Source organism: Bubalus kerabau, chromosome 2 (assembly GCF_029407905.1).
Source record: "Bubalus kerabau isolate K-KA32 ecotype Philippines breed swamp buffalo chromosome 2, PCC_UOA_SB_1v2, whole genome shotgun sequence".
NCBI lineage: Eukaryota > Metazoa > Chordata > Mammalia > Artiodactyla > Bovidae > Bubalus > Bubalus kerabau.
In genome coordinates this window covers 50,183,054-50,199,573 of record NC_073625.1, presented here as the reverse complement: position 1 = coordinate 50,199,573, position 16,520 = coordinate 50,183,054, and the positions used below count along the sequence as shown (strand labels likewise).

The window sequence follows — 16,520 nt, the reverse complement described above, 5'->3', positions numbered from 1 at the left end:
ACTAACAACGTTCAGTTTAAGACTCATCTGATCTGTTAGTTTTTTACACTGAAAAAGTCTACTTAAGATCCACTTAATATTGTAATGAATAATGAACCCCACCATCAGTAATTATTTGTGTCTGCATCTCTCCCACTAAATATAAGTTGCATAAGGGCAAAGGCCACATTTGTCTTATTCACCATTGTTCCCTTAGTTTATAATGGAGAGACTAGCACCCACATAGTGGGTATTTGAAAAATCTCAAAAAACATTTCCTAAGGCAAAGAATAAACATTTGTCATAGTACTACCAAGGAAATAAATACATTAAAAAAAATTAAATACTACTTTACCTGGATTAAGTGTATCACTGTCCAACATTCCTCCTTCACAGAAACTCTCCAGTTCTTCAGGCTTGACTTTGTCCCATGGAATATAAGTAACACCAAGTTCTACATCCCAATACTGCTTATAATCTGCCTTTATTCCTTTGTTTAGGGCCCAGGCAATCTAGTTCAACATTTGTTAAAATATAAAAAGGAAGGGAGAAGAATGTCATAAACTTTCCCATGATTCTCCAATCACTCAGACTTGGTCAGCAAGGGAACAATCTGGCCTGGCTACCCATGGGGCTCACTCAAAGTATCTTTGGCACCAGGAATCTGGTTACCCTTTCATCCCACTCTTGTTTGTCCTAGAAGGAAATCTGACTGTCAATGACCTTCTTTCTCACTCTTCCAATCACCCCTACTCAGACAGCATAAAACTAAGAGAAAAGGGAAAATTTTATCAGGGACTGGCTGATTGGGTATAAGAAAGTAGGGAACACTTTTAAAAGTCTTGGGTACATCAGAATTACTCAACATTAGACAAAATCCTTTTGCAGTGAAATCCAAGTGTAGAACAGGGTATTGGGACTTTAAGGAAACACTGACTCTGACCCCTCAGAGGAAGAACACCCATGTACCTATATCTTTCCCTCTGTCTTCAGTGATTATTTTTCATAGTTCTGAGATGGCAAACTTAAAAAAAAAAAAAAAAAAAAAAAAAAAAGACAAAATTCTACCATATACCTAGCGTTTAAAATTGTGACTCTTAGGAGATAACCTCTTAAAAAAAAGATGCACATGTAATAATACCCCAGTGTCCAAAACTACAGTTTTTAAAAGTCTCATAATATATGTTACATTTAAAAAAATGAATTATAAATGATAAAACAGTACCTTTATGGATTTCTGGTTCACTTTGTAGTTCCCTCGGCTCAGTTTCTGCAGGGCACGATAAGCATCTTGCCTATGAACCATAACAATATAGGCACAACCTCTGGGAGGAATCATCTGCTCCAAAAGATTTTAATATTATAAAACATGATAACAAAACCAAAAAGTAACAAGACATAATATTAGGCAGTCAGTTCCAACAACCTCAATTCCAATCCCCTGCACCCTCCAGAGCCTGTGTTCTATAACTGGAGTTTAAAAAAATTTGAAAATTGGTGGCTCCAGTTTAGTCTCAACTGCCGATCATCAACAATCTACAGCCCCAAGCTTTGTTATATAAAGTCATTTTTAGAAAAAGATTTTAGATTAAATTTGGTTATCCAAAAAATGTACTTAAAATGCTAAACAAAAACTTAGAACAAACACCTCAACTCCAGCCACATCTTCTACAAACCTAGACCAATTTTAACTTAGGTCTCAAGTCCTTAATTTCGCAAAATAATATTAACCACTTCTATCTACTGTGGTTAAGAAATTTAATAAATACTCACATTAATTGATTCAATTGGACCAAACTCTTCTAAAAGACTGGCAACATCCTGCTGAGTAGTCCTTTTGTCCAGCTGTCCCACCCAGAGTGTAGTACTACAAACTTAAAATAAAATTATAATCATAAAAATATACACATTCCATACTGAGCAGCTCTGTACTTTAAATGAAAAAAATCATTACAGAAAACATGCATGAGTTACATTATGACAGCCACAAGTTTAAGTATAAAGCACCATATGTGCTACGGCTCAATTGCTCAGTCCCGTACGACTCTTTTTGATCCCATGGACTGTTGCCCACCAGGCGCCTCTGTCTATGGAATTTCCCAGGCAGGAATACTGGAGTGGGTTGCCATTTCCTCCTCCAGGGGATCTTCATGATCCAGGTCTCTTGTGTCTCCTGAAACTACAGGCAGATTCTTTACCACTGAGCCACCTGGAAAGCCCAAAACCCCATATAAGTTTTAAAAATTCTAGAAAATTACAGTAGTACTTCCAGAAATGGAACCAGGATCAGATCAGATCAGATAAGATCAGTTGCTCAGTTGTGTCCGACTCTTTGCAACCCCATGAATTGCAGCACGCCAGGCCTCCCTGTCCATCACCAACTCCCGGAGTTCACTCAGACTCATGTCCATCGAGTCAGTGATGCCATCCAGCTATCTCATTCTCTGTCGTCCCCTTCTCCTCTTGCCCCCAATCCCTCCCAGCATCAGAGTCTTTTCCAATGAGTCAACTCTTCACATGAGGTGGCCAAAGTACTAGAGTTTCAGCTTTAGCATCATTCCTTCCAAAGAAATCCCAGGGCTGCTCTCCTTCAGAATGGACTGGTTGGATCTCCTTGCAGTCCAAGGGACTCGCAAGAGTCTTCTCCAACACCACAGTTCAAAAGCATCAATTCTTTGGCGCTCAGCCTTCTTCACAGTCCAACTCTCACATCCATACATGACCACTGGAAAAACCATAGCCTTGACTAGACGAACCTCTGTTGGCAAAGTAATGTCTCTGCTTTTGAATATGCTATCTAGGTTGGACATAACTTTCCTTCCAAGGAGTAAGCGTCTTTTAATTTCATGGCTGCAGTCACCATCTGCAGTGATTTTGGAGCCCCCAAAAATAAAGTCTGACACTGTTTCCCCATCTATTTCCCATGAAGTGATGGGACCGGATGCCATGATCTTTGTTTTCTGAATGTTGAGCTTTAAGCCAACCTTTTCACTCTCCACTTTCACTTTCATCAAGAGGCTTTTGAGTTCCTCTTTACTTTCTGCCATAAGGGTGGTGTCATCTGCATATCTGAGGTGATTGATATTTCTCCCGGCAATCTTGATTCCAGCTTGTGTTTCTTCCAGTCCAGCGTTTCTCATGATGTACTCTGCATGTAAGTTAAGTAAGCAGGGTGACAATATAGAGCTTCGACGTACTCCTTTTCCTATTTGGAACTAGTCTGTTGTTCCATGTCCAGTTCTAACTGTTGCTTCCTGACCTGCATACAAATTTCTCAAGAGGCAGATCAGGTGGTCTAGTATTCCCATCTCTTTCAGAATTTTCCACAGTTTATTGTGATCCACACAGTCAAAGGCTTTGGCATGGTCAGTAAAGCAGAAATAGATGTTTTTCTGGAACTCTCTTGCTTTTTCCATGATCCAGTGGATGTTGGCAATTTGATCTCTGGTTCCTCTGCCTTTTCGAAAACCAGCTTGAACATCAGGAAGTTCACGGTTCACATATTGCTGAAGCCTGGCTTGGAGAATTTTGAGCATTACTTTACTAGCATGTGACCTACTACCCAGGTCAGTAGGTGCCCAATATGCTACTGGAAATCAGTGGAGAAATAACTCCAGAAAGAATGAAGGGATGGAGCCAAAGCAAAAAGAATACCCAGCTGTGGATGTGACTGGTGATAGAAGCAAAGTCCGATGCTATAAAGATCAATATTGCATAGGAACCTGGAATGTCAGGTCCATGAATCAAGGTAAATTGGAAGTGGTCAAACAAGAGACGGCAAGAGTGAATGTCGACATTCTAGGAACCAGGATAGTGAAAGGTAAACCGATGAGGTGGGAAAAAACTGGTCTTTTGAAGACACATCTAAAGATTTCATCTATGTAAAGAGTCAGAGAAGCAGCATCTTGCCCAAGAATGCCCTTGGCAAGTGAACAAAGGAGTTAAAGCCTTGATCCCAAAGACCTTGATCACCAACCAATTCAGTGCTTTTGTTCACTGTAAGTAGCTGTCCCTTTTCAATTGTCGAGTGTAATGATTTTTGTTTCATGCTGTGTCCTAGATAATAAGACCTGCAGTCAGAAGTTTTATATATGCCCAAGTCATATTATCAATTAAAATTTTATTAACAGCTATAGACTTATATCAAGAATATCTACTATACATTATTAAACATATTCTAAACACATCATGAAATTCAGGAAATAATGCAAGCTAACACACCCTATAAACTGTGTATCTTTATAAAGTAAGAGGATATTAGTTGTTCTGGAGGGGCACTCCCACGTTTCTTCAGTGTGCAGAACTAGTTAACAACTATATCTTATACACTTGACTCAAGACACACTATTACTTATCACTGTTAGTTTGGCTCACTTCTCGTTGCTGCTTCACAGCCAGCTATAGGTACAAAAGCAAATCTAAAGGCATACGCCAGAGTACAAACAGACAAGACCCAATAAAGCAGTATTTTGCTAACTGGTTACAAAGCATTTAAAACTTATGACATGAAAAAAAAATGCAGGAAATGTGAATTTTAAACGTTCACTTACCACTTGCGGTTTCTGCTTTGATCTGAGGAAGGCCTTTTTGTCGGCGTTCTCTTTCCTTTTCTCGATCTCGTCTTTCTTGGGATCGAGACCGAGGAGAATGTCGGCGTCTATCTCTGGACCTAGATCGAGAACGTCGATGCCGAGACCTTCGAGATCTAGAACCAGATCGAGATCGCCTCCTTTTCGGTGACCTAATATTTTCAGGACAAAGGAGAATGGATTAATATACGGAAATAAAGAAAACTTCAGCATGTGTTAATCACAAGAAGAAAAAAATACAACTAGGGAATTTAATGTAAGATATGTAAGAATTTGTAAGATGTGTAAGAATTTGGCAGTAGGGAATTGATTTTAAGGATTTTTAATATGCACAAAGTTAGAAAGCACATATATATGATAAACAAGATAAGTTTGCTAACTTATAAAAAAGTATCTCTCATCTTTGATACCTCTAGTACTATTTTAAATGACATCTTTGTAATGAAAAAGCTAATGTCATCACAGAGATATGCTGTGAATGCTATTCTCTATCTTCTCAGAAAAGTCTTTTTTTCTGTAGCAATTAAAAATATGTGATCTGATTATAGTATTCCTTACTTTCTTTCCACTTTTTTTTTTTGGGCTTGATAAATTGGTAAAGGAACTTTGAATACATAAACCTTACAATTCCATGCATATCTGTAAACAGGCATTAGAGAAACTCAGAGGGAAAAAATACTGGTTAAGATGACTTAGTTTTTTAAAACTAATATGTCTCCTGCCCCCATTCTACTCATACACACAAACATACTAAGTGTTATTTTATTAAACCCATACATCTAAAAACAATCCAACTTGATTTTAAATACTAAGTCTCTCAAAACATGAACATCTGGATTAACATTTTCTATAAACTACCTGGATGCTGATCTAGATCTTGACTTTCTGTGATCAGATATGTGCCGCTTAGCCTCTTGAATACAAGGTTGTTCTACTTCCATTTCCTTTAAAAAGAAAAACAAAATACAAAACCCATCATTAAAGGAGAAAATGGAAATTACAAATAGAAAAAAAGAGGCCAAAAACTTACAAAATGCTAAATTACAAATCTCTTGCCCAGAAAGTTCTCTTTTGATTACTTGAGACCTAATTACTAGCTTAATGATGACTGGGCATGAGTGGAAAAAGTTTTTTTCATATGGCTCACAAACAAAGAAGAAATACTTATCTACTTCTGGAAATTATTTTGTGAAAGTTAACATACTGTGTTAACAAACCATCACCTAAAGCAATGAATTAGGCACTGTTTAAGCATTCCATATTCTATCTCAATCCTCATGAACCCTATGAAAATTTATAGTATTATTATGTCCGCTTCCCAAAAGAATAAGTCAGGTCACAGAAAAGGTGAATATATGCCCACAGTTAATAGTTTTTCTTCATATTCAAAACTGAAGATAGAAAGCCAACAAATAGGCAGGAATCTGCTTGTAAATCAAGGGAACCAAAAAATAATCAGCAACTGGAGAATGAAGCTTTACCTGATGTGCCTTCTGTGTAAGTGGCTCATTTTGTGCCTGAAAGGAAGTTTGGAAGGGCTGCTGCACAGGTGGAGTTGGAGGAATCACGGGCTGAGCCATGGGAGGAAACGGAGGTGTAGGAAGAAGGCCAAAGCCTGGCATCTGTCCATTAGGAGGAAGTGGAACCTTGTTTGTTTTAAAACAAAAAAAAACTGTATGAGTAGATTTTAAGTAACTGCTACCAAAAATAATTTTTAAAAAATTTTAGTTAACTTTATATAAAACTAAAACATCTTCAATAAATTTTGATCAAGGAAAAACTATGACATTCAACCATGACCAACAATTTCTACATACATAATTTTTATCCAAAGAAACTGCCTATATCTAAGAACACAGCTTAAAAACCCTACAACTCATTTTAAAATTAACACAAATGTTAGGTTTTATAATTTAAAAACATACCTTCATTTATAAAAACATACCTTCATTTATATGAGAAAGCAATGTGACAGACTAAACTTAAACTCAGAGGTACTCTACTGCAAATATTCTCTCTTCAACTTTAAAGGCAATTAAGCTTTAGGGGAGAAAAGTATTTAGAAGTACTGACTTCTAAGTTTGTTTCAGTTTTACTCCAAGGGGAGTTTCAGCCAACATGCCTACGACTGAATTTATTTAGGGTTTGAAATATCATAATAATGAGAGTATTATGTCACAATCTAACAATTTTATACACTTAACATTCTAATGCCAATACAATAGAAAGTATAATTGTAATATTACTATAATATAAAAAAGCAGTCTCTCTAAATTATTAATAAACTATCAATAATTGTTAAACATTTGGAATTAAGTTCATCTGTATTTTAAACAGGATGAGAAAATATTTTTTAAATTTCATCTATCAACAAGTCATAGAGTTTTGTCAAGAGAACACATTGGTCATAGCAAATACCCTCTTCCAACAAAACAAGAGAAGACTCTACATGGACATCACCAGATGGTCAACACCGAAATCGGAATGATTATATTCTTTGCAGCCAAAGATGGAGAAGCTCTATACAATCAGCAAAATCCAGACCGGGAGCTGACTGTAGCTCAGATCATGAACTCCTCTATTACCAAATTCAGACTTAAATTGAAGAAAGAAGGGAAAATCACTAGACCATTCAGCTATGACCTAAATTAAATCAATCCCTAATGATTATACAGTGGAAGTGAGAAATAGATTTAAGGGACTAGATCTGATAGAGTGCCTGATGAACTATGGACGGAGGTTCATGACATTGTACAGGAGACAGGTAGCAAGACCATCCCCAAGAAAAAGAAATGCAAAAAGGCAAAATGGCTGTCTGAGGAGGCCTTACAAATAGCTGTGAAAAGAAGAGAAGCAAAAAGCAAAGGAGAAAAGGAAAGATATACCCATTTGAATGCCGAGTTCCAAAGAATAGCAAGGAGAGATAAGAAAGCCTTCCTCAGTGATCAGTGCAAAGAAATAGAGGAAAACAATAGAATGGGAAAGAACAGAGATCACTTCAAGAAAATTAAGAGGTACCAAGGGAATATTTCATGCAAAGATGGGCTCAATAAGGGACAGAAATCGTATGGACCTAGCAGAAGCAGAAAATGTTAAGAAGAGGTGGCAAGAATACACAGAAGAACTGTACAAAAAAGATCTTCATGATCCAGATAATCACGATACTGTGACCACTCACCTAGAGCCAGACATTCTGCAATGTGAAGTCAAGTGGGCCTTAGGAAGCATCACTATGAACAAAGCTAGTGGAAGTGATGGAATTCCAGTTGAGCTATTTCAAATCCTGAAAGATGATGCTGTGAAAGTGCTCAATATGCCAGCAAATTTGGAAAACTCAGCAGTGGCCACAGGACTGGAAAAGGTCAGTTTTCAATCCAATCCCAAAGAAAGGCAATGCCAAAGAATGCTCAAACTACTGCACAATTGCACTCATCTCACATGCTAGTAAAGTAATGCTCAAAATTCTCCAAGCCAGGCTTCAGCAATACGTGAATCGTGAACTTCCTGATGTTCAAGCTGATTTTAGAAAAGGCAGAGGAACCAGAGATCAAATTGCCAACATCCACTGGATCATGGAAAAAGCAAGAGAGTTCCAGAAAAACATCTATTTCTGCTTTATGGACCATGCCAAAGCCTTTGACTGTGTGGATCACAATAAACTGTGGAAAATTCTGAAAGAGATGGGAATACCAGACCACCTGACCTGCCTCTTGAGAAATCTGTATGTAGGTCAGGAGGCAACAGTTAGAACTGGACATGGAACAAGACCGGTTCCAAACAGGAAAAGGAGTACGTCAAGGCTGCATATTGTCACCCTGCTCATTGAACTTACATGCAGAGTACTTCATGAGAAACGCTGGGCTGGAGGAAGCACAAGCTGGACTCAAGATTGCCAGGAGAAATATCAATAACCTCAGATATGCAGATGACACCACCTTTATGGCAGAAAGTGAAGGGGAACTAAAAAGCCTCTTGATGAAAGTGAAAGAGGAGAGTGAAAAAGTTGGTTTAAGCTCAAGATTCAGAAAACAAAGATCATGGCATCTGGTCACATCACTTCATGGCAAACAGATGGGGAAACAGTGGCTGACTTTATTTTTTGGGGCTCCAGAATCACTGCAGATGGTGACTGCAGCCATGAAATTAAAAGACGCTTACTCCTTGGAAGGAAAGTTATGACCAACCTAGACAGCATATTAAAAAGTAGAGACATTACTTTGCCAACAAAGGTCCATCTAGTCAAGGCTATGGTTTTTCCAGTAGTCACGTATGGATGTGAGAGTTGGACTATGAAGAAAGCTAAGTGCCAAAGAATTGATGCTTTTGAACTGTGGTGTTGGAGAAGACTCTTGAGAGTCCCTTGGACTGCAAGGAGATCCAACCCGTCCATCCTAAAGGAGATCAGTCCTGGGTTTTCATTGGAAGGACTGATGTTGAAGCTGAAACTCCCATACTCTGGCCACCTGATGCGAAGAACTGACTCATTTGAAAAGACCCTGATGCTAGGAAAGATTGAGGGCAGGAGGAGAAGGAGACGACAGAGGATGAGATGGTTGGATGGCATCACCGACTCAAAAGACATGAGTTTGGGTAAACTCCAGGAGTTGCCGATGGACAGGGAAGCCTGGCGTGCTGCAGTCTATGGGGTCACAAAGAGTCAGACACGACTGAGCGACTGAACTGAACTGATCAACAAGTCACTAAATCACAATGTCAGTTTCATATGACCAAATACAAGCATATCTCAAAATATGATGGATTTGATTGCAGACCACTGTAATAAAATGAATACTTCAATAAAGTGAGTCACATGAATATTTTGGTTTTCACAGCATTTAAAACTTATGCTCACACTTACTGCAGTTCAGTAAGTGTGCAATATATCCAAATAAAACAATGTATATGCTTTAACTAAAAAGTACTATCTTGCTAAAAAAAATGCCAATCATCATTTGACAACCCATGGTTGCCATAAACCTTCAATTTGTTTAAAAATAAACAAGTGCAGGATCTGTGAAAAATAAAAAAACAAGGTATGCCTTTATATATAATGGATTGAACATGATACAGATAAGAAAATGAATATATTCTAAAAGGTTTCTTAGAACACTTTCTAAATTAAGTCTAAAAGGAGCATTTCCCAAAGGCTGGTGATACAACAGAATTGTCACATAATTAAAATAAATAAAGATTCTCTAAGATTGACTATAGCAGCAGAAGTCTAGGATATGTATTTTGTAGTATGTTCCTCCAACTGAGATGTACAGACAAGTTCAGAAAACTCTGAATTAGAGAATTTATTAAAATAGATCCAACGAACAAACTTAGTCTAACTTCCTGCAATTCTCCAGTATGATGTCCTCCTTACCTTATACTGCAGATTTCAAACTATATTCCTGAATGCTGAAAAGCTGAAAGCCCTCTAAAGCAGTAAGTCACACAACATTAATAAAGAAAAAAGGGAGACTTCCCTGGCAGTACAGTGGTTAAGACTCTGTGCTCCCAATGCAGGCAGCACAGGTTCAACCCATGGCTGGGGAACTAAGATCCTGCAAAACACAGTGTACCACAAAAATTAATAAATAAAAGTGAAAAGGGGGTGGGGGGAAAGGCTTCTCAGAAGGGGAAAAGGTGTATAACTGAATAGCTCAGTTCCTTAAAATAGAACCAACCATCTCTCTCTAAACTATTTAAATAAAAATACCTATTAAATTATTAGTATGAATATTTAGCATCCTTGTTTTAGTTAAAGCAAAAAAGCAACTCAAATCAGTTATGTGCTTGACAGCTTTTAGTACAGCTTAAGGACTATTCAGCCACCCACACAGCTAAATACTACTACTCTGGCAAGTGCAACCCAGATGCGCTAATGAACACATCTTAGGTAATTAGAAATGCCGCTACCTGGTGGTGCACTGGGTCCTGCTGCACTGGCATCATTCGAGGCGGAAACTGATCCATGTTCTGATGTTGGGCATATGTGGGTTGCGGCATGCCATCTCCAGGAAACCCACTAAAAGAGATGAGCAGTCTTCTTTTTACCCATTCAAAAACACATCATTCTTGGCCACATTTACACTACAGAAACTTACAGAATGCTGTTCAGGAGTTGTTAACAATCAACATTTTATTTAATCATTTATTTATTTACCTATATTAACTTAAAAACTCAGCATTATTCCCAAAATAAAAGTCATTTTTTATTGTAAATCTGACAGGATCCCCTCCCCATTCAGAAGAAATCTCCAAATACCACAATTTTTAAAAAATTTTAGAAGACGCTATATGAAAAATGACTGTTATTAAGTGTTACTTGCATTATGCCTTGTAATGACTACCAAAGTTCTATCTGCTGAGGAATCAAAAGAAAGTGACGTACAAGGGTGCCTGTGGAGGAGAGGCAGTGGGCGCAGCCACAGAAGGTGCGGCGGCGGTGGCAGGCGTAGTGGGCACAACAGCGGCAGGAGCAGGTGTTGTGGTGGCCGAGGCGGCAACAGCATCTTCTTTCTTGGATTCTTCCACAGCTTCTGGCTCATCATCATAATCAAATCTATCAAGTAGCTTCTGCAAGAGGTATGCCAATATTCTGTTTTAAAATTCAGGTTATGATTCACTGCACAAAAAAACTTGATAAAAACAGACATTCACCATCATCTATAATCCTGCTATGCTGTGATGTACAATTTCATTTTCCCACATGCCTCTTAGGGACTTTGGCGCACAGACAATTTTTGCACACACAAAAAAGGTACTACCATTGCTCTTTTACAGAGGTATAGAGTGAATATTTAAGTAACTCAACATCAACAGAGTCAATGACAGGAGCCAAAATTAAAACTCGGGTCTAGGGCTTCCCTGATGATCGGCTCAGGGGTGAAGACTCTGCCTGCCAGTGCGAGAGACACAGGTTTGATCCCTGGTCTGGGAAGATTCCATATGCCGTGGAGCAGCTAAGCCTGTGTGCCACAACTAACGCGCCCGTGCTCGAGAGCCCGGGAGCCGCAGCTCCTGCAGCCTGCGTGTCCTAGCGCCTGTGCTCCACAACAAGAAAAGCCAACACAAGGAGACTAGAGAGTAGCCCCCGCTTGCTGCAACTAGAAAAAGCCTGCACAGCAACGAAGACTCGGCACAGCCAAAAATAAATAAAATATAAAAAACAAAACAAAAAAACTTAGGTTTAAACTATCTACAAAAACAAACAAAAGAACTCTCTGCAGTTTATGACATACAGACATGTTCCTCAAAAGTTTTACGATTCAAACCTATTGCTTTGGGAAAACATCTGAAGCAATTAAAAAATTTAACTGAGCCCTACTATCTAAAAAGATATTTCTGCTGCTTTTAAGGAAACTGAACATCTATGAAGAGGCTGAAACAGACAAGCTGTTCCCAGTCAGCTGTTTGACTAGCTTAAAATAGACCTTTTCAGTCAAAAGCAAAGCACAATTCCTTTTTCTAAACTTAATGTAACTAACAAACATTGATCAATCCACTTAAGATAAAACACTAGAGGAATTAGTCGCAATTCAAATGAACAACAAAATATGAATGCCACTGCTAGCACTGCTATTACTCAACATTTTATTTTTCTGGAAGTCCTAGCCATCAGACAGTAAAGAAAAAAAAAAGAAACAGGTCTAGATGTTGAAGGGGAAAAGTCAAATTTAGCAGCCTACAAAATCTGAGAGAACCAACTAGAGAAAACAAGGTAATTTACAAGATAACATAAAAATTCAATAGTTTCCCTCGACAGCATCAATTGGGCTTCCAGGGTGGCTCAGAAGTAAAGAATCTGCCTGGAATGCAGGGGCCATAGGAGGTGCCAGTTTGATCCCTGGGTTGGGAAGATCCCCTGGAGGAGGAAATGGCAACCCACTCCAGTATTCTTGCCTGGAAAATCCTATGGACAGAGGAATCTAGTGGGCTACAGTCCATAGGATTGCAAAGATTTGGACATGGAAGTGTTATGAAACACTAAACACGAAAAATGAGTAAATTATCTAAGAATAAATGAAACAAATATAAAAAAAATCAGAAACCTAGTAAATTGAGATTCTATATAAGAAATTATCAGTACTTCTTAAATTAACTTGTAAATTCATAAAAATTTATGCTAACACTCAGCTCATCTGGAAAAGCATGCTGTGATGGTCAACTGTATGTGTGCCAACTTGGCTCGGTTATGATGTCCAGTTGTTTGGTCAAATATTAACCTAGATTTGCTCTGATGGTATTTTAAAAATGTGATTAACAGGGAATTCCCTGGTGATCCAGTGGTTAGTACTCTGCACTTTCACCACCATGAGCCTGAGGTTCAATCCCTGGTTGGGGAACTAAAATCCTTTAAGCTGCGTGGAGCAGCAAAGAAAAAGAAAAGTGACTAACATTTAAATTAGTGGACTGTGAATAAAGAAACACCTTCCACAATATGGGTGTGCCTCAATCAATCAGTCAAAGGCCTTATAGCAGGGTTTCCCAAAGACGGCATTCTCAAGACAGCAACAGGAAAACCTTTTGCTTTGTAGAATTTAGACTCAAGACTGCAGCATTAACTTTTACCTGGATTTCCAGCCTGACACTCTAACTTACACTTGACAACTACATGAACCAATCCCTTAAAAAAAAATCCCCCCCTTCTCCCCTTTGTGTGTCTGTGCCTGTAACTGGTCCTGTTTCTCTGGAACATACCAATTCACATGCCCAAGAATAGGCAAGGAATGTCTGAAAAAGAATAAAGGCAGAAAACACATCCAGAAATGAACTGTAAGTTGCAAGTGTTTAAACTGCTATGATGCCAAAACAAACGCAGATACTAGTGGGACAAAATGGTATCTAGAGACAGACATAGAAAAAAGTGTATGACAAAAATTGTGAGGGAGAATTGGCTATTTCCAAAAATATAAAGGTTTAACTATCTTGAACTATATGCTAATATAAGTTCTTGATACATTGAGACAAACATAAAAAACAGAAATGTAAAACTACTAGGAGAAATAGAGAATTTTTAATACAAGTGGGGAGAATTTTCCCAATCACAACATAGAACAGAAGACTAAAAAACAAAACCACAGCACTTAACAGTTTATGTTCACATATGCAGAGGAAACAGGTCTGAAAAACCATACACAAATCAGTGGAACTGATTTCCCTTTTCACTTCAGAACTTTCTGTATTATCTGCATTTCTTCCCCCTAAAAGCATGTACTTCTTTTGTACTCAAAAATTTTAATCCAACCTTCTTTTAATCAGTAGTCACTCATAAATCATATAGATAGAATAACAAGCAGTAATTTCCATATAGATTCTTAATATTAACTACTAGCAACAGTTACTGTATCTTAGAATGCTAGAAAGAAACAGATATTTAGAGATGATTAAATTAAAAGTTCTTTCTAGGATTATCAAACTTCTGTGTTTTTTTGTACTGCAACTTGTAAAATGAGATTAAATTTTATATTGTCATATATAGACAAGACACAAACAGGTAAGAGTGGAGTTGTTTAGGCAAACATTTCAACAGGAAGCTCTGAGCTGTGCATTTTCAACACACCTATACCCTTAGTGCGGAGAAGGCAATGGCAAGCCACTCCAGTACTCTTGCCTAGAAAATCCCATGGATGGAGGAGCCTGGTAGGCTGCAGTCCATGGGGTCGCTACAAGTCGGAAGCGACTGAGCGACTTCACTTTCACTTTTCACCTTCACACAATGGAGAAGGCAATGGCAACCCACTCCAGTGTTCTTGCCTGGAGAATCCCAGGGACGGCAGAGCCTGGTGGGCTGCCGTCTATGGGGTTAAAGAGTCGGACACAACTGAAGTGACTTAGCAGCAGCAGCAGCAGCATACCCTTAGTGGGAGCTCCTTAAACATAACTAAGGCCCAAAAGAGAAGTTTGAAGACACTAAACCAACCCAAACCTTCATATTATAGATAAGGTAACTAATGTTTTCAACAACAGAAAACAGAAAGCAACTTAAATGTCTTTCAACAGGGGAAATGGTTAAACTGATGTGTCCATGTAATGGAATAATCCTAATGAGCACTCAGTACATAGTAGATTTATATCTATTAACCTTAACAACCACCCAGAGACATGAGGATTAAGATGAAAAATAAGCCAGTTAAAAACAATGTGTATATATATTTATGTATATAGATTAAAAATACCTATTTTTATATATGTATGTACACACACATACACACAAACACACAGATACATAATGACCAAAAAAGAAAAGACTATATCCACAGGAAATCAATTCTGAAAAGATATATAGCAGAATGTTACAGTAGTTATCCTTGAGTAAGGGGGTTAATGGTGAATGCTCTGTTTCCTTTATACTGTTTACTTTTCTCTTATATTGAAAATTCTGCAATGAATATATATCACATTTATAACCAAGAATAAGAGTCAATGTTTTGATGTCGAGGGGGAAAATCCTTCAAATAACTAAATGAACAATCCAGGTAAGTCAGAAAAGGGTTAACTTCTACAGAGCGATATAAACAATGGGATGGGTTATGTGAGAGAAGCATACCTTGTCAAATGCAGTTTTTTGTTCAGGTGGGGGGAAAGCAGCTTTTTGTTCAGGTGGTTGTGTAGGAGCTGTCTTTAACTGAGCTGTGATAGCCTGAACCTGAGCCATCACGGCATTGTCAATGGCAGGAGACTGTGGTTTTGGAGGCTGTTGAAAAGTCTGAAGGATCTGCTGAAGCTTAAAGAATGGGAAAACTGATAAACCACACAACAAAGGATAATCACAGTATCAAAAGTTAATTGACTTAAAAAAAAAAAAAAAAAACTTAATCGTGAATCAAAATAGCACAGGCACAGAGGAACTTGGAAAAAGGAACCAACCTTTTAGTAATGGTTAAGTTTATCCTGAATAAATATATCAGGGATACAATGTGTGTCACTTAAGGTTAAAAGTATATGCTGATGACGCCAATGGTAGACAATGATGGTCAGAGAGAAGAGAAAATACACTGAATTGTGAACAATGTATATGTTTTCTAAAAAAGTGTAAAAAAATCATCTGCATTAATTCATATAATTTTGTAACTAGCACTGTGAGCAACTCCACCACCCTGAGAGCTCTGCAGCTCTCTCCAAAGGGGCACACCATTCCTCAGTGTGCTGCTCCCTTGCTTACCTCTCCCACATGTCCCCTAGTATCCTTGTGAATTTACCTTCCTCGCAAAGGCTTTTCCAGTAGATATATTCCCTCCTCACAATGTGCTCGGTAACCAGGAAAGTAAAATAAGAACTGACAACAGTACCTAACTGCAAACTATTTCATCTTTGGATAGACAGTTTACCTGTTGACCTTGAGTTGTCTGAAACAGTTGGGCCACAGCAGCAAAAGCATCAGAGCTGGGCAACTGCGGTACAGTTGGTACAGAGTTTGTAGTGGCTTGTGGAGGTTCAGAAGAAACTTTAACTGGAGGTGGAGGTGAACCTAAAAAAGAAAAGATCATTAAGGCCTCAAAAACTTTTAACTCATAAATATTTCCTTTAAACTCCATTAAGCTTCTTTACTAAAACAATACTCCATTCAGTTTAACATACAGTAAAAAATATAGATTATGGTATTACAGCCTATACTGCAACAAGCACTGAATACTTTTATTAGAAATAATGATGGGAAGAAAACTTTATCTTCCAAGATGTAAACTCAAGTTTCCTTCTTATAGAAAAATTCCATCACTATAAACAGATTCCAAACATATCATGTACAAAAAATGATACAATTCTCTAAGTGCACAGACACACCTGACCTTACCTTCATTATTAGTAACATTTTCTGTTACTGGAGCAGCATTACTGGTTCCTGCTGCCATGTCCAAAAGAGGCTGAATAATTTCAATTTTGAATACTCCATTTTTTTGCCAAAGGTTCAATACACGAACTATTTTACTCTGTTATGTGAAAAAACATGAATATATAATAAGT

The 16,520-nt window shown here is 37.9% G+C and overlaps 1 protein-coding gene across 2 annotated transcripts in view; it reads right to left on the bottom strand.

Annotated features, from left to right (window-relative positions):
• The window catches only part of SCAF4 (SR-related CTD associated factor 4), a 62,031-nt gene that overhangs the window by 18,763 nt on the left and 26,748 nt on the right, over window positions 1-16,520 (bottom strand). For both annotated transcript variants that reach the window (XM_055567696.1, XM_055567697.1), the window contains exons 5-15: window positions 16,351-16,486; window positions 15,887-16,026; window positions 15,106-15,282; window positions 10,948-11,132; window positions 10,473-10,581; window positions 6,050-6,214; window positions 5,427-5,512; window positions 4,530-4,720; window positions 1,753-1,853; window positions 1,205-1,318; window positions 335-491 (exon numbers count right to left, since the gene is read on the bottom strand). In XM_055567696.1, the coding sequence (XP_055423671.1) occupies window positions 335-491; window positions 1,205-1,318; window positions 1,753-1,853; window positions 4,530-4,720; window positions 5,427-5,512; window positions 6,050-6,214; window positions 10,473-10,581; window positions 10,948-11,132; window positions 15,106-15,282; window positions 15,887-16,026; window positions 16,351-16,486 (1,561 nt within the window). The remainder of the gene's footprint in view (window positions 1-334; window positions 492-1,204; window positions 1,319-1,752; window positions 1,854-4,529; window positions 4,721-5,426; window positions 5,513-6,049; window positions 6,215-10,472; window positions 10,582-10,947; window positions 11,133-15,105; window positions 15,283-15,886; window positions 16,027-16,350; window positions 16,487-16,520) is intronic.